Source organism: Pavona decussata, unplaced genomic scaffold, assembly GCF_977016875.1.
Source record: "Pavona decussata unplaced genomic scaffold, jaPavDecu1.1 SCAFFOLD_155, whole genome shotgun sequence".
Lineage (NCBI taxonomy): Eukaryota > Metazoa > Cnidaria > Anthozoa > Scleractinia > Agariciidae > Pavona > Pavona decussata.
The window spans coordinates 1,857,517-1,882,500 of NW_028145567.1; the positions used below are offsets into that span (position 1 = coordinate 1,857,517).

A 24,984-nucleotide genomic window follows, 5' to 3' on the forward strand; every position below is an offset into this window, starting at 1 on the left:
CCATGAAGCTAAAACTGGGCTGAAATAGTTATTAATTATTTATGAGCAAACGGTCACTTGCTCATTAATAGCTAGACTACGAGAAAACCCTTCTGTTTTCCTGGGGATAGTAAACCAAGCGAACGGGTACGCGCGCAAAAATTGCCTCCCGTGAGGAGAAGCGACGCACAGGGCAACCAAACTCGTTCCCAGGGTCTCTCTTCTTTCCGCCCCCAAGACAGACCCTGAAAACGAGGTTGAGGGACAACTTTACTATCCCTAAGAAAAATGAAGGACCACTCGTAGTCTAATTAATATCCCCTAATAAAAACAAACTTTACAAACTTTAAAGGGTAATTGATAATTTCAGGGAGTTAACATTCGCTTAAAGATTAAAAAATTGCTTATCAATTTTTTATGAAGTCAGAACTCACTTAAATTTGGTCAAAAATTCAATCAAACTCGTTTGATTGGCCATTAGTAATCCACAAGCTAACAGTTACATGAAAATTCATTTAAACTGGGGTACAATGGTGTTGGGCTGAAAATCGTCTCGTACGTATAGCGTTACATGCCGTCTTTAATGACACTTATTGGATAATTGACATAGCAAATTATAGCACAATCCAGTAATTTCGCAGCGGCAATGACCGAATGCGTGCCCCTCAAAAGAAACTTTGACAGAAGAGCAAGAGAGCAGAAACGTTTATTTAGGAAGCTGAAGCGTATCAAAATTTGGATTCTTCTGATAGAATTGCAAGCTTTTTCTTATGCTTTTTCTATTGTGTCAAGTCCACGTTCCAAGTAAAATTGCCGCAAAGGACAGCATCAGCAACTGCAGAAGACTAAAAACAAAGAAATGAATGAAGTCTTTACGTTACCACTTTTGTTACTTTTGATCCTTTTTCATCATTTGAAATAACATTTTCAATCAGTCTGCAGAATGCTCGAAATTCAATCGAGCGCGCGCGCGCGCGACCGCGTGCGCGAGGAACCTACCCAAAAACATCACAAAGGGAAATTATACATCACAGATAACTCAAATTAGAAAAATACGTAACGAAAGCTTAAACAGCTAATCGAAACTAACGCCGTTTTGAAACTCAGAAGAGATCAAAACAATCACAGTGATTCTTTTGCTTTTGCAAACATTTGTGGAGCACTATGAATGTTGAGCCGAAAAGAAAAAGAAAACTTTCCGTTACCGCTGGGGTGGCGCAATCGTCGCGTGGCCCGCAGCAGGAAGAATCTTGTTTGCCTGTTAAAAACAGGAAACTTGGAGCGCTTTCAAAGGTTAGTACAATATTTCAGTCGTGAGTTCACTTGTGAATTTTCCTCCTTGGATTTAATCAAAACCGATTTCAAAATGCTCTTCATCTTCTAAAAAAAAAGTTTTCACTTTTTTTCCAATGGTTATCAGCCGCATAAAATCGAGAAGTTTACAACGAACAAGGCCACTAAAAGGTGGGTAATTATAAATTTTCAAATCAATCCGAAACATCGTTGTTACTTTAAAACTCTCGTACGATTTTTGTAATGTTTGTTTTTATCTCTTTAGCCTTAAACGAGTCCACAGCGACACTGATCTGGACACAGTGGGGCCGAGGAAAAAGTTGTTCCTGTCTGAACCAAATGTAAGTTCGTTTACAGTCCAAGGACAAGATTTACGAAGCCCAACTAACCTAAGATATATCTTTAGTATTGTTTCTTAACAATAGGCCATTGTTAGTCTAACAATAGGCCATTTTAAAGAAACAATACTTAGGATAGATCTTAAGTTAAGAAGACTTCGTGAAACTTTGATCTCTCTTGTCGGGCATCAGGGGAATAATAATAATAATAATAATAATAATAATAATAATAATAATAATAATAATAATAATAATAATAATAATAATAGTAATAATAACTACTTATATAGCGCTTATCCAGTCCTGTTCTAAGCGCTTTACAAAGCGTTCAAAAGAATTCATATCTGTTTAAAATAATTCGTAAAAAGATGAGTCTTAAGTTTACGTTTAAAAAGATTTAAATTGTCACAAGAACGGATGTCAACAGGTAGTTTGTTCCAGAGTTCTGGGGCCGAAACAGCAAAAGCTCTGGAGCCACGCGACTTGAGACCAAACGGAATGTAGTACAGCACACATTAATCTGATCAGTTTTAAATTAAACTGAGATAAATATCGTTCTTCTTTAAAATTAATATTGTTTTAAAACTAAGTTTCCAAAATTAGGCGCTTATGGGAGGCATGGGATTTAATACACATAAAGGTCGCACGCGCTTTAAGTGTTGTCGCAACACTAGCTAGGGTGAGGTTTCACTGCGCACAGTCGCAAGAAAAGGGAGCGGCATATCCAATTGCTGTACATTGAAAATTGGACAGGAAGAAAAGCTAACCAGTGAAGCTTGATATGAAATCAATAGCGATCAATGCAAAAAGTAAATAATAAATAAATTTTATGCAAATTAACAACCTCGCCAAACCGAATTTTACAACATCACAACGAGGTTGCTGTACTTCCGAGAGGATGAGCCGTTAAATATTTGGATTAAAATGAAGCATTCCATAATTTACTGTATTTTACACCGAGAGCTATGGCGAGAAGTATGAACGCTGGGCGCTGTAAGGGGTTAGACTTGGCATTTTAAAGGTATTCTGCGCTGTTCAATGATTCGGTTTTAGAGCATGCCATTCCATTGAGTAAAGGAACCAAACGTTGTACTATTAACGCAATCCAGGTAACGGTAGGACAGTCCATTGTCTCTAGTAATTTGAAATCCCAGAAATCATTATAAATACCGGGATGCACGGTAGAACAGCGCTAGGGTACCAAGTGTCCGCCCCTAACGCCACTCCATGATTCTACTTCAAAATTGGTGCGCGCAACAATTTCTGCGGTCAGGTACAGATGATCACATTGCTCACAATCGTGCTTGTAATGTTACACTGTGTATCCAGACTTAAACAATCGCAAAAATTGCAAACCCTTTTTTCCCTCTAGGGAAAAACTCAAGTTGACAAAGAGAAAGATGAAAACGCCCCAGGGACAAGCGGTGCGCAGCCGGTCACCAGCAACAAGGGGAACCGCCACAAAAAGACACGCAGAGGTAGGGAGGCGGACTGCTGGATTCGGTAACCACTGCTCTCCACTGTAATGGCGAGCAGAACTTTAATTACCATGTGTTTAACAGCCTAAGTAGCACAAGCGAATGTTTGGTTTTATCAACAGAGTTTGATAAGGTAATTTGACCACCGTAAAGTGAATTGAAAATAATTTGGTGGACAAATTACTTTATCAAACTCTGTTGATAAACCAAACATTCGTTTCTACTCCCCAACGACGCAACACCACAGTTTCTTTAGAAATGAAACAGCCGAGCACTGAAAACTCAGATCAGATTCGCTCTGACCAAACATTCGTTTCTACTCCCCACTAACGCAACACCACAGTTTCTTCAGAATCTAACCCTCTTATCTATAAGTAACACAAGGCTTGCTGAATCTTGTTTGTGAAAACTAGTCTAGAATGGTGTTCAGTATTGAAAACGCTTTGAAAGAGAAGATAAAGGCAAGAGTAACCGTTTATAAACTCCCCCAACGTGCTGTTAATCTACAACAACAACAACAACAACAACAACAACAACAACAACAACAACATCAACAACAACAACAACAACAACAACAACAACAAAACATGTATATCCAAGTATACCTCAAGAAAGAAGACCGGAATCCTCTCCTCCAATAGCTTCTTGCATTTGAGAGGCCCCTTTGCGCGCTAACTTACCAAATGGCATGCGCTCTGGTTACGAAGTAGACCCAGAGCTGTTGAGATGTATATGTCCATTCAGAGTGATTTAAATTAAAAGTGTTCTGTTAAACAACTCAAAGGAATTATGAATGGGAATGACTTTCTGCACAGAAGAGATATTTGTTGGCGGAGACTGGATTGTATAACTGATATTTTCTCTTGTTTTCAGGAAAGCGCAAACGCCGCGGGCTGGCAGATTATGAGATGGGAAGATGTCTTGGATCAGGAGGGTTTGGTGACGTTTACGCCGCTACTAGAAAGCGTGATAATCTACCGGTTAGCAAAACTATCTTTTTTTTGAAATTCAAGCTTTTATGCGACATAACTTGTCCCTTAAAATAAAACTCCTTCAAACTACTAAGTGCCACCCAGAAAAACCGATCAAAAATCACATCCCAGCAACCTCACAAACAAGCGATACACTTCACGCGTCTTGCAGTGAATTTGCGTACGAAAAAAAGGGTGAAAATGACGTCAAGCCTCTGGCTGCCGCTTAAAACAGTCTGATTTTGTCTCTTTGACTTTCGCAGGTTGCCATCAAATTTGTGAAGAAAGACAGAGTTAAAAGTTTTAAGGAGGTAAGCTCAAGGAAACCCTCCTTTGAATTTGCTGATCAATCATGAAGCGCTGATTTACAGGTCTATACAGAAAGATTTTTAAATTGTCGATAGGAATCGAACCCAGGACCTTGTGGACATCGATCGGATACTGGTGCCTCGTGGCGAGCAAGGCCCGTACTAAACCGCGTTAGCTTTGAGCTGTCAAAGGCTTTGAGAGCTCAAAGCTAATAAGTTTTTTTGTGTGTCTGTGAGTTTAAATCATTTTAGGATACACTGAAAAAAGTTTCAGGAAGCGTTAGGCGAATCATTAATCGGTTTTCCAAGTGTCATCCATTCAAACAGAAACAAAGACACACAGAGCCGATCAATCTACACATGCTTCACTTTAAAAATCTTGAAACTATTTAGTAAATTCTAAAATGATTTAGTAAACTCACAGACTCATAAAATCTTATCCACTTTGTGCTCTCAAAGCAAAAACCTTATCTTTATCAACCTTGGTGGAATATAATTTCATCACAGGGTTAACCAAAACAGTATGTCGCCGGTACCCGTTTATAAACCCTCAGATTCCATAGCATCAACCAAAACCCGTCACATCTCTACTTTACAAAAATCTAATTTACTTCTTCGTTCTCCTCCCTTGTTGCAGATGAACGGTCGACAGTTCCCAGCCGAAGCTTATTACCAGCGCCACATTCGCCACCCTAACATCATTGGGCTGCTTGACATTTTCCCCAACGGAGACAACTTCGTGTTCGTGCTCGAGCGCCCCGAAGTATCCTCGGACTTGTTCGATGTCGTCGACGCCGGTGACGGGATGACCGAGGATGAAGGTCGGCGATTCTTTACGCAGATTCTCGAGGCCACCATACAATGCGAAGAACAAGGTGTCCTGCATCGTGACATCAAGCCCGAGAACATTATTATTGATCTGAAGAAGCAGGAGGCCAAACTGACGGATTTTGGACTTGCTTGTGAAACGCAGGAAGACCCATTTACGCGCTTTGTGGGTAAGGGACTGAGCGGCAAGGTTACTAACAAACAAGATCGAGCGATTATCGATTGAGAGCCGGTTTGGTTCACTGGTGATTTGAAGTTGCAGTGCGGGCGTGAGAAAAATCACGACGTTGCATTTCACTCGATGTAGTGGCGATATGATGATAACGCCGATAATATCTACGTCGATACTGATGACGACGTAGTTTTTGATAACACAAAGGGCGCGATGTTGATTACATTGAACAAGTTTCTATTACATTATGATCAGTCCGAATGTTAGCTTTTGTACTGCCGCGAGCACAACTGGACTCGACCGTAATTAGTTTTACAAGGACAAAACAAATTCATTAGATTTTGCTATTCTAAACCCGAGAAAAACTCCAAAGCGTTGTTAAGCGTTCTTTTTCTCGCTACTTACACAGATTTGTTAAAATTGTTCACATTTTTAGGCACTCAGCACTACTGCCCTCCAGAATACTACTCTCATCACTATTTCTTTGGCACACAAGCAACTGTATGGCAGCTTGGCTTCCTGTTGAACGAAATGCTTACTGGTGAGATGCCTTATGTCAAGCCTCGTATGGCTCTGTACATGCCTCCATCCATCGCTAAACACCTCTCCAAAGGTAAGAACGCGTCAAAATACATTTATTACCATATACTCGTTGCAACGATGAAAGAAAGACATGTATGCAAACATAATTTTGGGTCGGAATTCCATTTTGGAATCATGAGAGCCAGGTTATATACAGGATGCAAGCGGCGAAGAAATTAATTAAACAAGCCATGCAACACATCAAACAAAAATGAAAACAGTGTGAAAACCACGGCGGAAGAAAACCGGTTGGCTTACAGTTAATTTTGTATCAATACTCAACGTGAACAGTTTTGAAACAAGTTCTTCTCGTTATCTTTGGCACGCAATCGAATAGCACGTTGAATTGATAGGGAAGATCGTCCGAGCTCGGTTCGCTCGATAAGGCCTTGGATCGAGGCGTGGATTTCACGTATCGGAGCACGTGTGACTATAGCTAGAGCGGGGGCTATGCACGTGATCTACGTTTGAGCACTGTGGGCTCAGTGTACTGACTCGCTGATTATGATTATGATTATGATTATGTTAACCCTTGGCTCATACTAATGCAGTTTCTAATAAAAAAAATTGCAGTATAAAACTCTTCGGTCCCTTCAGCGATGAAGTAAAAGCTTGTGAAATTCATTTTAACAAATATTTTCTTTTCAAATGTTTCAGAGGCTAGAAGTTTGATCTCATGGCTCCTTTCAAGAGATCCAGATGAGCGGCCAACTTTACAAGAGATCAGGGCTCATCCCTGGCTCAAGAAACCAAAACACAAGTAAACTTTATCAGCTGACACGTGCAACAACTGAAAGGCCAACCCTTGAAAAGATTTGAAGACATTGCTAGATTTACCAACCAAATCACTGGACAAAACCATCAGTTTACATGTAAACAGAGAGAGATCAACAACCATCACCCAGATAACACCATCAGTTGGCACATAAACAGAGCGAGATCAACAACCATCACCCAGATAACACCATCAGTTGGCATGTAAACAGACTAAAGTCAACAACCATCACCCAGATAACACCATCAGTTGGCATGTAAACAGAGTGAGATCAACAACCATCACCCAGAAAACACCATCAGGTGGCATGTAAACAGACTAAAGTCAACAACCATCACCCAGATAACACCATCAGTTGGCATGTAAACAGACTAAAGTCAACAACCAACACCAAGATAACACCATCAGGACCGAGATCAACCATCAGTTGGCATGTAAACAGACAAGATGAACAAACAACCTTCGACAGATCAGCAAACATACCTGAATGAACCAGCCACCATGTTCATCTATGGGGAAGAACAATCTGCTGGATTTATCAACCAAAAGACCAGTTACTAACACCATTTGCTGGCATGTAAAAACACATCTCTCGATTAACCATCTAACACACCAGTTGAGACCATTAGCTGGAGGAGGGGCAACCAACAATAAATAATAACAGTAACCCAGGCCATCTCTGGCCTGGATTAACCAACCAAAAGACCAGCTACCAAGACCATAAGCTGTCATATAAAGACACATCTCTCAATTCAGGCCATCTCTGGCCTGGATTAACCAACCAAAAGACCAGCTACCAACACCATAAGCTGTCATGTAAAGACACATCTCTCAATTAACCATCTAATGCACCAGTTAAGACCATTAGCTGGCATGTGTACCAAACAATTAATCAGAGGCCATCCCTGGCCTGAATTAACCAAAAGACCAGTTACCATCACTAGCTGGCATGTAAAGACACATCTCAATTAACCATCTAACACATCAGTTTTAAAAGACCATTAGCTGATATGTGTACCATGATGGAGGAGCAACCAACCTTGGAACAAAACAATTAATCAGAGGCCACAGGTCTCTGGCCTGGATTAACCAACCAAAAGACCAGTTACCAACACTAGCTGGCATGTAAAGACACATGTCAATTAACCATCTAACACACCAGTTTTAAAAGACCATTATAGCTGCACCATGATGGAGGAGCAACCAACCTTGGAACAAAACAATTAATCAGAGGCCACAGGCCTCTGGCCTGGATTAACCAACCAACCATGGTGCCAGTAAACATCAGTGAACATGTGCAGTAACAGGGATAACTGACTAACCTTGGAAAGGAACAGACAATATCCCAGTCTTAACAAACCAACACACTTAAATTGTACTATCAGCTAACACATATGGCAGCAGGGATGAACAAAAATCCTTAGGATAGATCAGAACAACATCTCAGGATTAAGAAAAACACACCAGTAATCAGCATCATCTGGCATTTAGCAGATCAAGAGACATCATTTGCAAGAATGATCCTACCAGTAACAACATTGCAGCAGCTTTCTTACAATGTAATCCTATTTACCTGCATAAAATAGTCAATCTTTTCCAAAACTTTGTTCTGTTATGATACAACACTGAAGGAACATATATGAAGATTGAAAACTAGCATATGTTTAGGACATACTCAGTTAAGTGACATGGAAAAAACCAAAACTCAAAAAACCCCAAAACCAAAAAAAAAAAAAAAAATTAAAAAAGAGAAAAAAAAAATTAAAAAAAAAAAAAAGAAAAAAAAAAAAAGAAAAAAAAGAAAAAAAAAAACAGAAAAAAACTTAAAGAAGAGAAGTCAAACACCTCTGAAATGAAATCTAAGGATTAGTAGACCCAAAATATCTGATTTGTATCCCAAAAATTCAAGTCAAGCCTAACTTCACACAAAAGCAAGGCTACTAACCTCAAAACAAAATATTCTAAGTACTTGACAACTGAACAATCAATGTATTTAAATGCACAAAAATTTATTGTCCTTTTGCAAAGGTCCCAGGTTAGAATTTGCCGTGCATTTTCATGCATTTTCCATGAAGAGATTACGTGTATTTGTAGCTAATGTAAGTAGATATCACAAGCTATTACTGTGTTACTGTCTATACATTTTGAGATTAAACAACAACAGATGCTGTCAAGATCAACCATTGAGAACAGAGAGAAAAAATTACAGTAATTTCAATAAATATTATTGTTGTACTTTCACTCTTAAAAATCATGGAAAGGATTTGTAATACTAATGATAAAAACAAACAACATGGAGATAATATCTTATTTATGTAAAGAATAAATAAACTCTATAGCTCATTATGGGACTTTAAGCAGGGAGGAAGACTACGCCACTGAAATAAGTTGAAAATTAAATTTGTGTTAAAAGTTCAGAAAGAGGAAGTAAATTAATTCACTCTTGTGTGTTTAATTTCTCCAGAAAGACTTGAAATTGGCCATTTCACGTTGTCGTTTTGCAGTGGACGACACAGAAATGTACAAAAGTGTTAAACTTATGTGCAGAGCCAGTGTTTTGCTAATCAACACTATTGTAATTTCCGATGTTCTTGTTGCCATCATCGTCATATAGCTGCTTAAGGTTCCCATTATCAGCTTTTCAACCTGTAAATTTATATTAACACTTGAAGGAAAATAATCAAGTTTGGTACAAAATTTGAAGGTCTTCCCTTAAACCAACTCACTCTTATGCCTGCAATGATTCTTTTCTGCTGATTATTGGACAGACAAAAAAACTCTATGCTATGTTTTTACTCAATGTCATATAGCTTTTTTAGCACATTTAGTTAACTTTATATGCATAAAGTAAAATGGGTCTTTACTTTGTGCTAATAATGTTTTAATTAATGCCAAGCAATAATATTATAGACTTGTTTCATTCCATTGAAAGAATTAAAACTAAAACAATTTTAAGAAAAAAAACAGGTATCAATTATTAGATCACTAGAGAAACCATAGTAAGGAACTTTTTCGCCCATTTTTTTGTTGTCGGTTTAATTTTCCTGAAGCAAAATATAAAAAATAATATATAAGGCACTGGTGTAAATAAAAGCTACTGCACACAAAACTCACCCTGCAACCTCCCCCCAACCCAATGTACAGTTCCAAAAAATAATAATAATCCCTACCCATGCCACAGAAGGTCATCAGAAATTCCTAGGGGGGGGGGGGGGTCTTAAAAGTCAAATTTTAGAAGCAATGTTTGAAGCTAAACTAGAATTTCCCGGGGGTATGGGGTGTGCAAAACAAAAAACCTTCTGTGGGGTGAGTATGGATATTTTCTGGAACTGCACAATCTTAACTTCTCATAAGAAATGATGTAAACATGCATCCCATCTGAAAAATATTCAACCTTGAATGGGATTCAAATCAATGACCTCTCATTAAATGGACTTATTGCAATTAACTCACACAATGACCAGCTGGCCAGTTGATGGCTAAATTTGTAGAGCACTGCAGCAGTATCACAGACATCATGGGTTTGAATTCCATTAAGGCATGATTTTTTTTTCAGCATTTCTTTTCATAACTGTCTAAGTTCCCTAGACTTTAAAACTGCAATCTTAAGGTCTTTCACCTATCAAATTCATACATTTCACTCTCAGTAGCAATCTTGTCAAAAATTATAAGATAAAATGATTTACAGTGCAAGGATGATTTTCAAACATCACTTGGGCTGGCAGGGGTGACTAGCTAGTAGACAATGCTGTAGTGTGCACACAGAGGGGTAAAAATTGATCACCAAAGGGGAGCACTGCTAGGGGGGGTCTGGGGGCATGCCCCCTCCTCCAACCCCACCCAGAAAATTTTGAAAACAAGATGCTTGGTCATACACCCATCCTTTCTGCAATATTACTCCTTATAATCACTAGTGTTGCAGTGGGAACTATTTTTAAAAATACATACTGGAACCTAAAGAAAGCTAATGGCATGTGTGAAATGCCAATCAATCATACTTTGTTGATCACGTCTGCACCACTGATGATAACTGATGGGAAATTAATGGCTGTGTTTCTTCTCTTTCTTCTCTCTGTGTTTCTGTGTTGTTTTCTGAGTTTCCTGTCGAAGGTTGTTGAGGTTCCAATCTCTTATGCTGCCAGTTAAACTGAAACTGGGACAATCGTCTGTTCATGATGAAGAAGTGCAGGAACATGTGCAGGCTGAAGCCAAGATGGATGGGTGCCGCAGCTTTGAGAAATGCTGACATGGTTTCGCTGACATGAGCTTGCTCCAAGAGCTTTTCCACACGACCATTGTATTCATCCACGACAAAGGAAATGAGCAGTGATAACAGTGCCATCATGATTGTGGTGACATAAAAATGTTTTGCTCTTTGACGACTGTTCTCCCTGTCACATCCGTAGTGTGGGCCCATCTTGACAAAGAAGTTCAGCTGGAAGAGGATCGTTATCGCATAAATGAAGTTTTTCAGTGTTGTCCAGGTCAGGTATTTATGAAATTCTGCATCAGCCGAGGAATACTTGGAGGCCCACAATCCACAATAAGACGCCTTTACAAACCAATAGATAAACCCAATACTACCCATGAAGCACACCATTACATCAATAGCTTTGGACTCTGTTTCACGCCACTTGCTCTGCTGGTTATTCAAACCATCATTGTTAGCAACAATGCTGGCACTTCCATACAGAAGCAAAAGGCCAAACACTATCACAGCCACATTAGCTATAATGGGGAAGATGTTTGCCCATTTACCCACAAAGTCAAGGTACTGAAGTCCAGCAACAAGTTGAGTGGCCACTAAAATGAGACCTACCACAAATCCATAACCAGAGGAATGAGAAATCTCAACATCTACTGAAGCATACGAATCTTGCACCAGGGCCTCGTTGGCATCTGGATAAAATATTTCCTCAATGTGCCGATTTGTGCGTACTTCAGTTAATTCTAGAGCATGCTCCAGAAAAAGCAAGCAGCACAAAAGTCTGTAATCAATAAGCAAAGCATTGTATGCTGATTTTACAATTGAGAAGCCACTGCCAAACAAACTCACTACCCAGTCATTATCAGAGTGCGATGTTGCTACTGAGTCAATCCAGAAGGCAAAGTTAAAGAAGGAGATGATCTTCAGCAACCATGAACACGCCATACGCAGGTCACCTCTGGCAACTTTATGACGCAAACTGAAATGGTACACACCTGCCTGGACTATCTTTTGTACAAGTGCTGTATACATGAGAGCTGCATAAGTGGAAGATGGTGCTTGTTTTGCCGCACCTATGGCAAACAAGAGCTCAAGTATACTCAGAGGAATAGTTATGACCCAGATGATTATTCCCATACTCCCATGTAAGTAGCCAACCGGAAGTCGCTCATAGCCGTAGTCATCAAGGGGTCTTTCATGTGAAGGGTTCTCGAACAAAACAGCACATCCTACCACCAACACCACCATTCCACAACTAGTCAGAAGAACAAGACGATAAACTGCGTACACTGTTTTCTCTCTATAGGAACTCAGGGTGGTGATAACGGTGAGCAAGACTCCAAGAAAAAACACCACAATTCCGATGCGTGTTTCCACAATATGGCGGCAAACACGCCACTTGTAATAAACAAATACAGCGATGCACGCTAGAAAAAACACGAACGAGGTCAGAGTTACAAGGATCACGGCGTTTGCAAAGGATACATCAAGGACCTGGTTGGTAATGTTTTCTGAGCTTAAAAACAACTGCTGATCGTGCGAGAATGCCATAGTTTATAAAGGAGTATGGGCGTCTGGATGTGCAGAACTGATTAGCTAGCGCGCTGTGTAGAACGGCAACTGAACTTTCTGTTAATCTCCACAAGATAGGCTTACCTGCAAAACGTAGTTGCTTAATTGACGAAGGAAATAGAATTTCAAATCGAAGACAATCGTATGCTTACCTTGCACATGTGAGGCTTTTTTCCGCAAAACAACCCCGCGTGATCTCATGATCATGCATTCTAAAAGGTTCAAGTCATTGTGATCTTATTCACTATCTTATTTCAACGATTCGTCACGCAAGAAAGCCTAAAAATGACGTTAGGGCTCCTGGTCGCGTTTAATATATACTATACGGAACCAGGAGCCCATAAAAAGGATTAGAAAAACGATTTCCCGTTACTTGGACGTTTTGTCGTCGAAACCTTTGCGCGAATGAGGACAAAATCCGTCAGGCGACTTCACGCTATCACCGCTCGAGGAGTAGCCTCCCACGCAGTCGTTTTTAGGGCACTCGTATACCTCCTCCCCTGAGGGAGGAGGTAATACGAGTCCCCTAAAAACGACTGCGTTGGAGGCTACTCGAGGAGTGGACTCCAGTGACAATGCCGCGCGACTTTATCTGTGACTTCTCAAACTCTGCAAAGCATTTCGGCCCGAGAAACTTTTATAGGCAAAATCCTCTTTTTTTAAATAATTTTGAAAGGTAAATAAAAATGCTGAATTTTTTTATAAGTTTTTTTAAGTTTTACCTTTCAAAGTTATTAAAATTATGAAAATGCATGTAAACTGATCTAGTGCGGAGAAACGCAAAGCGGTCGTCACGGCGGCGGGCTGGACCTGGTATCAAGACAATCATACCCAGACCTTCCAATTACAACAAACGTAACAATGCAGTGGACGAGACAAATGCGTATACTAGCTCGACACTAAGTTTGTGAAAATACCCTTAATGTCTAAAAGCAAACAAGCAAATCACAATTGGTTTTGCCTCTCATTGGTTTAGAAAGATAACTATCGACACTCAATTAAAAACCGTTCTAAGTGTGGCGACCTGCACCGTTTGCAACGTCCTACATGACTGGTCGAGAGGACAAAAGAACGAACAACACAACAATGATCCCAGTCCCAAAAAACAATGTAGGTGCAGGTTATAAGCCGGCCAAGTTAAAATAGAGCTTTTGAAGGGTGCGGGTCTACTGTTCCAAGTACCCTGCGAAATCTGACCCGTCCACAGCCGTCTCTCTTGACGTTGAGGAGAAGCTCGTGGAAACCCGCGCTTGAGGAGGAGAGAAGCGCGGGGGCTCTGCTGCGAAATAAACATTTTCCGTTGGATCAGTACTGCACGAAAGTTTGATCGAGAGCAAAAAAGTGAGAGGACGAGAAGGTATCGTCCCATTTTTTACCCTCCTCCCAACTTTCGTGCGATCAAAAAGCGGAGAACCCGAAAAACCCCAATGGAAACACTTATTGCACGGGCCATGTTTTTAACCGAGTTACGGGACAAAGCCAGAAGGAAGAGGAGGATTCTTTGATACAGCGATTGTTGAATGTGCGTTTGTTGTCTTCGTTGTTTTTGGAAGATATCTGGTATTTTTCTGTTGCGTATTAGCTTTATTAGTATAAAGCTAATATGCTGCTTACAGTATGCTGAAAATATTTGTAGGAAGAGACTGGCTTGCGAAGAAATAGATGTGATCACCAGTTACTTACCCTTGGACTCAGTAGATGTAGTAGTAGTGAGTAGATTCGAGACATAACGCGAAGATGGGCACAAGTTGCATGATTATTGGTGAAGATTGCATGACCGATGAGATTGGTTTGGTCATACAGAGTAAAACGGAAGTAGAAGTGGAACAAAATTGTCTCCAATTAAAACATCTTACAAATTTAAGATTTATTTGCTGCTCGGGGTGGTTTAGAGAGGTTTTTAATCGAGTGTCGTAAAATCAAAACCAAAGTAATTACTCTGGCCAATCATGAGAGATGTAAACAGCGCAATAAACCAATCAGAAATCAAAGCAAATACATGTAACAGGCGCCAAGCGCGGGAACACATACAAGCGAGGCACGAGTGGTTTTGGTTTTACATCTTATTGGTTGAGAAAGTGGCGCAAGTTTTATCAACCAACCACAGAGGGTACGATAATGCAAAACAAAAGCAAAATCGCAATTACTTTCGACACTCAATTGAAAACCGCCCTAATCTGGGTTTTAATTTGGTCCACTTCAAACGATAAAATAGAAGCTTGATTTCTCGAATTCTCGCGGGAGTATTCACCACATCAGCGCTGCAAAACAGGCATGCATGAGGTTTCGATGCCAGAGCACCCACGAAGACACAACAGTTACAGAAAGAGAGAAAAAACAAACAAACAAAAAAACAAACAAACAAACAAAGCCACGGGAAAATAATGGTCCTCGATGAAGATTTTCTGAGCTAAGATTGGCTATTTATATAATTACCCATCCATGTAATAACCAAAATTATTTGTCTTTTTACTTTTTGCTACTACAGTTAAAGTTAAAGTTAGGAGCAATTGTCACTTTTAAAGTAAGCAATTTGGTTAAGCCATAATATTCTGAAAAGGCACTCCATGAACTATGCTTGCTAGAGGAATGTGGTTAGAGCGGTTTTTATTTGAGCATCGAAAGTAATTACACGTTTGCTCCGTGGCTTCACTACTGTCGTTGATTGGTTAGCAAAACTCGCGCCACTTTCTCAATCAATCATAAGCAAAACCAAAACCAATCGTGCCTCGCTCGCACGCGTTTTCCAGCGCTTGACGCCGGTTACACGCATTTGCTTTGAGATCTGATTGGTTCGTTATGTTGTTTACGTCTTTTGTGATTGGCCACAGTAATTACTTTGGTTTTGGCAGTTTGCGACACTCAATTGAAAACTGCTTTATAAAACCCGGGTTTGCAGACTACAATGAAATCAGTTATAAAATGATATCTTGTATTTTCTGTGCAGTGAAAGACGGAATCGTCTAAAATAGAACAACGTAGCTTGTTAAGAGCATAGTTGGCAATAAAGTCAATTTAAATTGCTCAAAGTCTTTGTAGAGCTACATTAAATATTCCCCATTGATATCTTACAGAGAGGAATTTCCCCCACCGAATTAGCAAGTTAGCCTGCAACGCACATTTCCATTGGACTCGCAACGTAACCGCTCTCCTGCAGCTGGAAATTATGACCTCAAAAACGAACGCTCACGAGGCTAACGTAAAGTCTGCTTATTAATCTCAATTGGCAAAAAATGTTTCGGTCAAAAATTTCCTATCTCACTAAAAAAATAATTTTTGAGGAGAATCTCATGTTCTTTGCTGCTTACAGTAACAGTATTTCCTAGCGTAAGGGTATTTACGTAAAATACACTTGGGTTGACTGCCGTACACATTCGTCCTACTTATACTGGGATCAACGATCACTTTATTGTCTTCTCGTACTGCCACCGTGACCTCGAACATCGCATTCCCGGGGATGGTCATAAAATTTATCCTGTAATGAGCACTGTCTTCTGTTGGTAAGCCAAAATTTACTGCGCGGTCTGTTCCTTGGTTTGTGTGGCTGAATCGTTGAAGCTTTTCATTTGGTTTAAAGTTTTCGGCTTTCAGGATCTTCTTCAGTTGGATGCGTTCGCACGAGGTACGCAGTAAGTCCGTGCGGTTCAAAATGACGTCATTGATGTATTTAACAGCCATCTCTGCTCCGCCAATCACGTGCGGAGATGTGATGCTTTCGTCCGTGAACTGGAGGCAAGGACACCAATGTTCACCGATACCTGATAAAAAACAACAAGAAATAAATCAAAGGTTCCTGTGAGACAACTCGTGAATGCAGAAGTAACTAGTGGCATTCAGACTGAGAGGTAATATTTTATGACCGTGCTGAAAACAACATTAACTGCAATGAAGCGTTCTCCATTCCAGTATTTAAAAATCCACGTGGAGTCAGCACTTCGGTTTATTCGTTTGAGAACTTGTGCAGTTCATCGAATTGCGATTTATCCTCTTTTTCGGCGGTCAAGTGTTCCTTAGGATATTTCTTTTAATTTCGAACTCCAAAATGTGCATTTTAATTGAAGGAAGAGAGCAACCTTCGCGGGCCGTGAGAGTACGCCATATTTGCTGAAAGTTAACAGCCCAACGAGTGGCCGATGGAACGACCGAGCGAGTGACTTTTCCGTACACTACGATAACTCGTTCATTGCGCATGCACGAGAATGAACTGATTAACAACAACAAACCTGACAACCTATTAAAAAATAACAGTAGCAACAGCAAAGACAGCAGGGTTCATACGAACGCTGTTTCATTTGAAACTGAATCGCTTTCTATGGGGGAAAGACCAACGACGTCCGTTTATACGAGTAAAGGATTGTGGGATCGTTGGGGAAGACGCATGCACATCGCGCCGACTTATAAGTGCATTTTTTTTTAATTTTCTCGGGGTAGCGTTGCTCTTGTGAAATAGTTTTGCCATAAAAGAGTGCTTCCTATACGACTGACTGGCAAGAAATGCACTTATTCATCGGCGCAATTTATATCCGTCTACCCAACGATCCCATAAAAGCTCACTCGACCCAGTCTTCCTGCAGTTTCTGGCGCGTGCGATTAAATCGATTCCATGAGACATTTCAAAATCGTATCATTTTCAGTGCATAACCATCGTTAAATTACAATTTTTGATTACATTTTCCTCGTTTTGGGTTTATGTGATTTGTTTCTCTTTAATTTCTGCTTACCTGCCTCGCTACAAGTTCTTGTGTGTTTAAACTTGATAAATAAACTTCGAGTCTTCTCCCCTTGCGGTTCTTTCGGGTATGTAAGCACGTGATGAAGTGTGGCGTGCAGGTCAAATGGTGACGATATCACGTGTTGATTCTCCTCCAATGACGATGTTATATCCGGGTACTTCTCTTCAAGCCACGCGGGAATTGAGATAGACAGCCATGGTAACCGCTCCTCCAGCTTGCCCTGCATAGTGTTTCTAACGTCATCATTACGGGAGCCGTGATCTCCAAATATGACAATCACGGTATTTTCGTGATATTTTCGCTTGACAAATGTGCGGAGTACTCGTAGAAGCTCGTTGTCCGCAAAACTGAGCAGATTAGGGCGAGCGTGAGTAATATAGGACATGAAAGAGAAGGCAAATTTGAGATTGTCAGGATAGGCTGAAAAATAACTAAGAACATAATCCAGTGTGTAGTTGACCATGAAAGTTGAACGCGAACATATCCCTTTCTCATCCCGTTCGTCATTTTCCTCCAGTGCGAGCCAAAATGGCCTTGCATAATGATCCGCTGGGGCTTTCTCAAAGCCTCTGAGCCTCAAGTTAAATGCACCCATTGAAGGGTCATCTTCGGCCATCATCGTAATATATCCATGTTCCTTATACAATTTCATAAGCCAGGGCCATTTATCAATGGGCTCGCTGCCGTCAAATCCCTGACGACCCTCTGGAAGGTCTGTTTCGTATGAACCCGTAAGCATAGCGGTCAGCGCCGGCGTCGTTGCATCTCCAATAACAGTTTGCCCAGAGATGAAGTAAGTTTTGAGTGAGGTCTTAAGGAAATCCAACGACTTGGGCATTTTACGAAGAAAGCTCGCGGCAGAAACTGAATCAAACCCAATCATTACGACATTCAGATCCAGCCCTTCAGTCTTTCCTTGCTGTTTCATGTCTTCTCTCACTCTTCTCGACTCGTGTATGGTGTGTATTTGCGGTACAACTCGGGCGAAATAATATGTGTTTTCCGCGCCTGTTTTCATCTTGTATGTCAGCCTGAAAAAGTCCGATTCATTTATCACTTTGGAAGTTTTCGTTTCATCTGTTGTGTCAAAAGGGTTTCCTCGTTCAAAAATGTACACGTTGTTGTCATCGTTATCATTCCGATGAATCGTCTCCACATTCACCTGATCAAAATCGATCGAACTGGCGTCCACCTCCCCCGTGAGGACCAGTCTGTTAGCACTGACATCAAACGCAGGTGGTGGGAAATCACTTCTACATCCGGGGTCGTTACCGACGTCCTCTAACAAGTGTTTTATGGAGGGGTCCCACGGGTTGAGCTTTGGTAACTTGCAGGTGTTCTGGCCTTGGGATGGGGTATATGTGGGAGTTGGTGTGCGTGTGGTTCTCGACAAAGTGCTTGGAGGAGTAACAGTGCGATTCCTCCCAGTGAAAGCATCGGAGATAAAACTAGAGTGGGTTGGCTGTGCTTTTGACGAGATACCAGTAGATTTCAAGTCTTCTTCACCATTTTTAACGCGCTCGCTGACAACAGCATCAGTGGTAGTGAAACTAGAGTGACCGCGTTGCACTTTTGACAATTTGTCAGATGGCGTAAAGCTGAAGGAAGCAAATGTTGACTCCGTATAACTATTTTGAACGGGCTCGGTTGCAGAGGGCACCGTTGAGGTTGTTGACGGAGGCGCATGCGTAGTTCCCATTAACTGAGTTGTTGCCTCAGCCTCGTTGTCAGGTGCTATAGAGGGGTCAGGCGGAGGCTTGACACCATGTTCATGTAGCCAGTCTATAGTGTCCTCAACTTCTTCATTTCCGTCCAGTCCTCTGTAGATCTTTTTCGGAGGATCGGTTGCTTCACCCCCGGTTGATATGTTGTAATTTTCGTCTTCCTCCTCAAGATCATTTTCCTCATCTTCACTTTCCGCTCTCAAGTCAGAGATGGATTTTCCTCTATCAACATTAACACTACAGAGGGAAATGTAAAGTTAACTGATCAGTATTTCTTGCCCAGTTTGCAGCTTACTTACTGTGTAAGCATTACGTTGGGTTGTTACTAGAATAGAATTAGATACTCCAAAACAAGGTTGGACACCTTATGCTATTTACACAACAGAAATTGTATGATTTTAACACAACAGAAATCTTACTTCAAACGGTAAAAGGAGTTTAAAAAATCCAATTAGTGTACGAACCCGAGTCATCTGCTTCATATCTCCTATCCACATTCACTAGATCAAAGAGAACTAGCTGACGAAAATGGGAATTTTAAACTCATTTCAGAGAGTTAGCCATAGCAACAAATGACAGCTTATGACTACGCCTAAATAGTGTACATAAGCGCTTAAACCCCAAAACGCTATACGCGGGTTGTGTTGGAAATAATAATAAATTGAATTGAATTGAAATTGAATTGAATAAATTGAATCGTTTCATTTCGTTATCTGTAATTCGTTAGGAATATTGTTAATTATTTATATTCTTAATTGACGTTACTGTAGTTCTTTTTATCAGTCAAAAAAATGTCACAATGTAGTCTAACTAACTAATATCATATCCATTACCTTGTTGTGTAATCAGCGTTTATTGTGCATTTTGTAGTTCGCGTTATTTTAGAATCTTCTTCGTAAATTATTCAATGTCGTAATGACCGTAATTGTATAATAGTAAGACTACATTGAAATTTACAATACTACACACAAATTCGTAAAACAATAACTAGTAATTTACTAGTGACATTTTTTTGACCGATATATAAATAACTACAGTAACGTGAATTAAGAGTATAAATAATTAACAATATTCGTAACGAATTACAGATAACGAAAAGAAACGATTGAAAATTCTAAATGCAAAAGGAAAACGAACAGAAAAAAAAAAAACAAAAAAAAAAACGAAAACATGAACAATTATGAATTTTGTGACAAGCACTCCCAATACCCGTTCAAACCATTCAGTCCAGAATGTGGACTCGGATTTGGAGACATAGAACACAGGTTTGCCCCGTCTAAGCCCCGTACCGATTTTTAAAGCATAGCTTCTACTACAGTGGAAGACTGTTGTGGAATAGCCTTCCACCAAACTTCAGGGTGACAGGCATTGCTATTTTCTTACGTTTCTTTTCCCGACAGACTAGAGCAACCATATCTTTTAACAATCTGTTTTTTAACTGATGTTTTTACCGTGTGTAAATAAAGAAACGAACTGCAGTGCCTATTTTTTGTTTTCCGGCGGCAAGAGTAGTGCTTGTTAATGTCAGAATTTATTGCAACCCTATCGATTTCGATTCCCAACTCTTTCACATATATGTACAGTCAACTCTCGCCTTGCGGACACCTCGCTATTACGGAGACCCCGATAATACGGACAGCAGCTAAATCCCCGGCAAAAATAAATTAAAGGCGTTTGACTGTAATAAATTCTCTAACGGACTCTAGCGCGGGGATGTCCGCAATAAAGGGAGTTGACTGTACTATAAGATGAACATGGCACCCCTTTCGGACAGAAAATACTCGTATGGATTGTCCTCCGCGGAAAGCCAGAGGGGGAGAAATGCGACAAAAAATAGGCCGGATGTATAAAAGTAAGAGTTCCTCCCTACTTTTCTTTGTCGCATTTATCCCTCCTGTTTCGACTTTTTTTCTCGTCCTCATGCACGCACTATCTGCCCCTGGGGCTCTGCCGGAGGGGTCCTATCTCGCTGGTCGCAGCCAGCCCCTTCGCCTGCCTTCCTTTCATCAGGCTGCCGGAACAAGTCTCAAGTTTCATAACGAGAATTTTCTACTCTTCGTCTTCAAATCGCACTTGGCGGGGAAAAGATTCGACATTTAGGCTGTTATAAGAAGCACGGGTACATAAACAAACTTCGTTAAAAAAAAAAAACACATAATTTGGTGTGTGTCTTTCTTAAAAATGTTTTTGGCTGTTGATACCCCGTGGGAAAGACTTCGTCACCGGAAACTGAAAAATGATCTGTTTGCTTGAAAAACATTTATGAAGGTTCAAGGTAATGTCAAAATGCCAGAGACGCTTATTATACGCTTATTCGACGTAACTCTCAACATAACACACCAATACCACAATGAACATATATAAAATTTTACAATTACTGCCCAGAAAATGTAGTTGCTCATTGCGTGAGATGGATGCCCATATAAATTGCCAAAGAGCCCGTATTTTTGCTCGCTGCCGGTTATCTTTTTCGCACTACCTTATTATAACGAAACACTGAAAGCGATTACAAAAATTGTGATTGTCACAATCGGTTGAAATACATTTCACTTTGATATGAAGCTTATCCGGAGCACTGCAAGACGCCTTGAGGGTCAAACTACGCTTAATATAATGCTAAGTAAATTGAACGAGTTTGTTACCAAGCAGAGCTTTCCCTAGGCCCATTTTGTTTATCGACCTTTATTTAAGCAGTTTCGCAACTCGGAAATTCTTCAAGTGAAAGGGTTACGTGGCATTGTGACCCATTGTACCCGGCAATTTGTAAACGACAAGGAAAGCTTGACTCACCTAGAAAAATCCTTGGCTTGTGTGACCAGCCTTGTGAGGGAATATTCACTTCGTTTCACCCGGATCTTGTAAAGGCAAACAAGCGTGATGACACTCAGGACCGCGAGGACGATGAAGCGTTTCTTGCATCTCGAGGACACCATTCTGCAATCTGCTGCTCGGACACAAGCGATAGAGACCTACCGGAAAGCGAAACAGCAGTTTGTATTTCGTAACAATTTCCTTTGTTCCAAAAATAGGCACCCGACTGGCAAATCAAAGTAGGTTCATGTTACACCTCCTGTTATGGATGTGAAACCGGGGGTCACGCCATCATGTAAAGCCGCTTGGGTCTTTTGACAAACACGTGACGGTCAAATAAACCCTAGCTCTGCTCTCTCAGGTTTCTTCTTTGTTTTGAATTATTAACGAAAGTATTTGAAACCTACCTTTGAAGCCAAAGAATAACGGCGATTTCAAAGAATGCCTAAATCGGTGAGGTAATCTCCAAACGCATAAGAATACACCAGAGGTGAGTCAGTTTTTTTCACTTGATTGAATGAAAGTTAAGTTAAGCATTATTTAAAGTTCGGAGTTGATACTATTTTATTCCCCATATGAAGTCTCACAACGCGTTTCAATTCCTAACGGCCGCCTGTAAAACACTCAAAAGGTCATCGACCCACAAGTGAATTAATTGTTAAACACTCTCTAGCGACGTGAGCTTGCGCTGCCTGTGATTTTACGAGATGTGCTCAAGCTTGGCAACAGGTAGGTCGGTCTAGCCTGCGTGGCCGGCGTAATAGGGGAAGGGGAGGGGGAGTGAGGGAGGCGGGACTGAGAGGGGAGAAGGAATCCCCAAAACCCCCTCATTTTTCCCGCCTCCCTCGCTCCCCCTCCCTTCCCCGATTATCGTGGCCACGCAGGCTAGGCCATAGGTCGGTTGGACTCTGAATCAAAGTAGGTGGTCGATTAGCTATCAATGAGCTTTCTAAAAAGATTGCTTCTGGGCGCCATTAAACGTATTACTGATTAGTATTAGGTATTTGGTCCCATATAAAGACTTTACTTTCCATTTACAATTTTGGTAATAAATAGGGTCTCGATTTTTGCACTCTAGTCTTGAATTCGTTTTTTTTTTTAGAAGAAACTACTTCTTCATTATGATGTTTACGGCAACTGTGTACGTGCCGCAACGGCTTGTCACGCGCTCCGGTCACGCGCTGGGCTCCAGGGCAGTTTTGAACTGAAGTTGACCAAACACTATCAGGTTATAAATAGGGTATCAAATTTTTGGTCAGGTCATAAATAGGGTAGGGAAAATCGCAGATTTTGGTCATAAATAGGGTAAGGGTTTTGGGAAGCGGGCCGCAGACCCCTAATCAACTTTTTTGGGAGTACCCCCCCTCCCCCCCCCCTGGGCGATTACTGCAGTTCGGGTGAGGATCCTGTTCTAAGAGTCTTTCTCAAAAGTTACAAAATTACAAAATCGCGCAGCACGCGTCATAACATTTTCAAATTACGATCGTAGTACTGGTAAATTGTTGCGGATGGTAAACTGGGTTAAACTGGACCTTCAACGCCTTGTTAATAAATCAATAATTATGTACAAGATTGTAAATAATATGGTTCCGGAACTGATCTTAGTTCACGCTTTGTCTTCCGTTCTGATACTTTAACTTATATTAAACCTAAGAGATAGTGATGGTACGCATTGCTATCCCACAGCCCCGCACAAATTATTGTAAAAGACGTCTGTCTTACAGCGGAGTTGTACTGTGGAATAGTCTGCCCTTGAATATTCGACAGTCGCTGTCTCTTAATGAATTTAAATCTAAGTTGAAGAATTATGATTTTGACAGTAGCCTTATATAAATTTTTATTTTGTTTTTATACACGGCTTCCCTTATATAAATTTTTATTTTGTTTTTATACACGGCTTCCTTGTAAAGCAGGTATTTATCATTTCTCTTATTGTAGTAGTTATTTACAACATTAATTTTGTTAGGTAGTTACGTTTATTTAAATGAAATATTGTATAGTCCTGAAGGAAACACCTTGTCTAAGTAAAGATTTTACTTTACCTTACCTTACTTGTAACAGCAATCGGGGGGTGGGGCAGGTACTCCACTTTACGGGCCGGGAGGTTCCAAGCATCCGAAAGGAGTGTCTTTTTAATATAAAAATGACAGCGAAATATTTAACGGGTCGCAAAAAATAGTCTGTGAACCAAAATGTCAAGGTATGGAAGGTTAGGAAAAACTGGAAGAAAAATCCTAGCAACAGTTACAGGACGGATTACGCTCACCGTCAGTGACGAAGTAGTACAATTTTTGGGTTTTATTTTTATTTATTTGTTTATTTATTTATTTATTTATTTAATAAAATTTCAAATTACAGTACATTGCTCAAGACAATCACTGACAATCACCGATGAATCTAAGGTCAGCTTAAACTGAACAGAATAAAAAAACCTAATAAATGGATCATAGACAGTCTCTAATAACTAGTTATATATACACAAAAAGAAATTAAATTACAAAAAAAAAACTTTGCCTTAAATTTATGAAAGAAGACAATTAAGCTCTCACGAAAGACTGACAAGGTGTTCGACTCCCTAATATTAAGAGGAAATAGTTCTTATAGTAATAGCGCTTATCCAGGTCTTGATTTGGCGTCAATAAGTTTTTGTTAGAATGGTAAGCCCAGAAACGCACTGACTGCACCGTGGGGCTTTTGACCAGTTCGTTTGTCTCAGCCGTGGGGCATTTGCCATTTTTTTTTTTAATGCTAATGATCGGAAACAGGAGTCCATGACAAGCCCATAGATATGATTCCTACCGGAAACTCTTGCGGAATTGACTGATGCTCGTTGAATACGCCACTTAGATATTCCATTTTGATGAATAATTAACAATAAGACCGCAAGCTCGAGGTTTCTATCCGCTCACAAACATTTGTAAAGTTCATTCATCATTAAAACAAAGCTACACAATGTTTGACAAACTAGTGCATGCTGTTGTTCAAATGGGTGTTGCAATTTCTTTTTGGATTGGAAACCAGAAACAAAACAAGAATTGCAATTGTTTTTTTTTTCTGTGAGAACTTTGTTTTGCTTTATATTTGTTGATGGTTTCAGATGAAACATTTTATTTCGGAAATTATTCTGCACTTACCTTGAGAAATCTTCATTCCATATTTTGTTTTTCTTGGTTTTCTCTGGAATATCACTTTGTAAAACGTTTTCTATGTCGT

At 40.2% G+C, this 24,984-nt stretch overlaps 3 protein-coding genes across 5 annotated transcripts in view; 1 reads left to right on the forward strand and 2 right to left on the reverse strand.

The window, feature by feature from the left end:
* The first annotated feature begins 952 nt into the window (after nucleotides 1-952).
* LOC146465803 (serine/threonine-protein kinase pim-1-like) lies at nucleotides 953-9,156 on the forward strand. Of its 3 annotated transcripts, none has more exons than XR_014868169.1 (10): nucleotides 953-1,272; nucleotides 1,400-1,443; nucleotides 1,538-1,613; nucleotides 2,983-3,088; nucleotides 3,962-4,068; nucleotides 4,323-4,370; nucleotides 5,005-5,365; nucleotides 5,804-5,980; nucleotides 6,607-7,599; nucleotides 7,906-9,156. XR_014868169.1 is itself a non-coding variant. In XM_085128017.1 (9 exons), the coding sequence occupies exons 1-9, from the start codon at nucleotides 1,144-1,146 to the stop codon at nucleotides 6,711-6,713; spliced, it is 1,155 nt and encodes a 384-aa protein (XP_084984143.1). In that variant the 5' UTR covers nucleotides 953-1,143; the 3' UTR covers nucleotides 6,714-9,156. The 3 variants fall into 3 exon arrangements, 1 of the variants encoding a protein (XP_084984143.1); XR_014868168.1 differs by having other exon boundaries at nucleotides 6,607-7,396; nucleotides 7,481-9,156; XM_085128017.1 differs by having other exon boundaries at nucleotides 6,607-9,156.
* Nucleotides 8,717-12,925, reverse strand: LOC146465804 (uncharacterized). The gene is made up of 2 exons (XM_085128016.1): nucleotides 12,656-12,925; nucleotides 8,717-12,587 (listed from the first exon to the last, which is right to left on the reverse strand). The coding sequence occupies exon 2, from the start codon at nucleotides 12,480-12,482 to the stop codon at nucleotides 10,731-10,733; it is 1,752 nt and encodes a 583-aa protein (XP_084984142.1). The 5' UTR covers nucleotides 12,483-12,587; nucleotides 12,656-12,925; the 3' UTR covers nucleotides 8,717-10,730.
* Nucleotides 12,926-14,174: 1,249 nt separating this feature from the next.
* LOC146465805 (uncharacterized) overlaps nucleotides 14,175-24,984 on the reverse strand; it is a 16,130-nt gene continuing 5,320 nt past the window's right edge. The window contains exons 2-4 of the mRNA XM_085128106.1: nucleotides 21,751-21,929; nucleotides 17,225-19,197; nucleotides 14,175-16,261 (exon numbers count right to left, since the gene is read on the reverse strand). Coding sequence (XP_084984232.1) covers nucleotides 15,792-16,261; nucleotides 17,225-19,197; nucleotides 21,751-21,893 — 2,586 coding nt within the window. The 5' untranslated portion in view covers nucleotides 21,894-21,929 and the 3' untranslated portion in view covers nucleotides 14,175-15,791. The remainder of the gene's footprint in view (nucleotides 16,262-17,224; nucleotides 19,198-21,750; nucleotides 21,930-24,984) is intronic.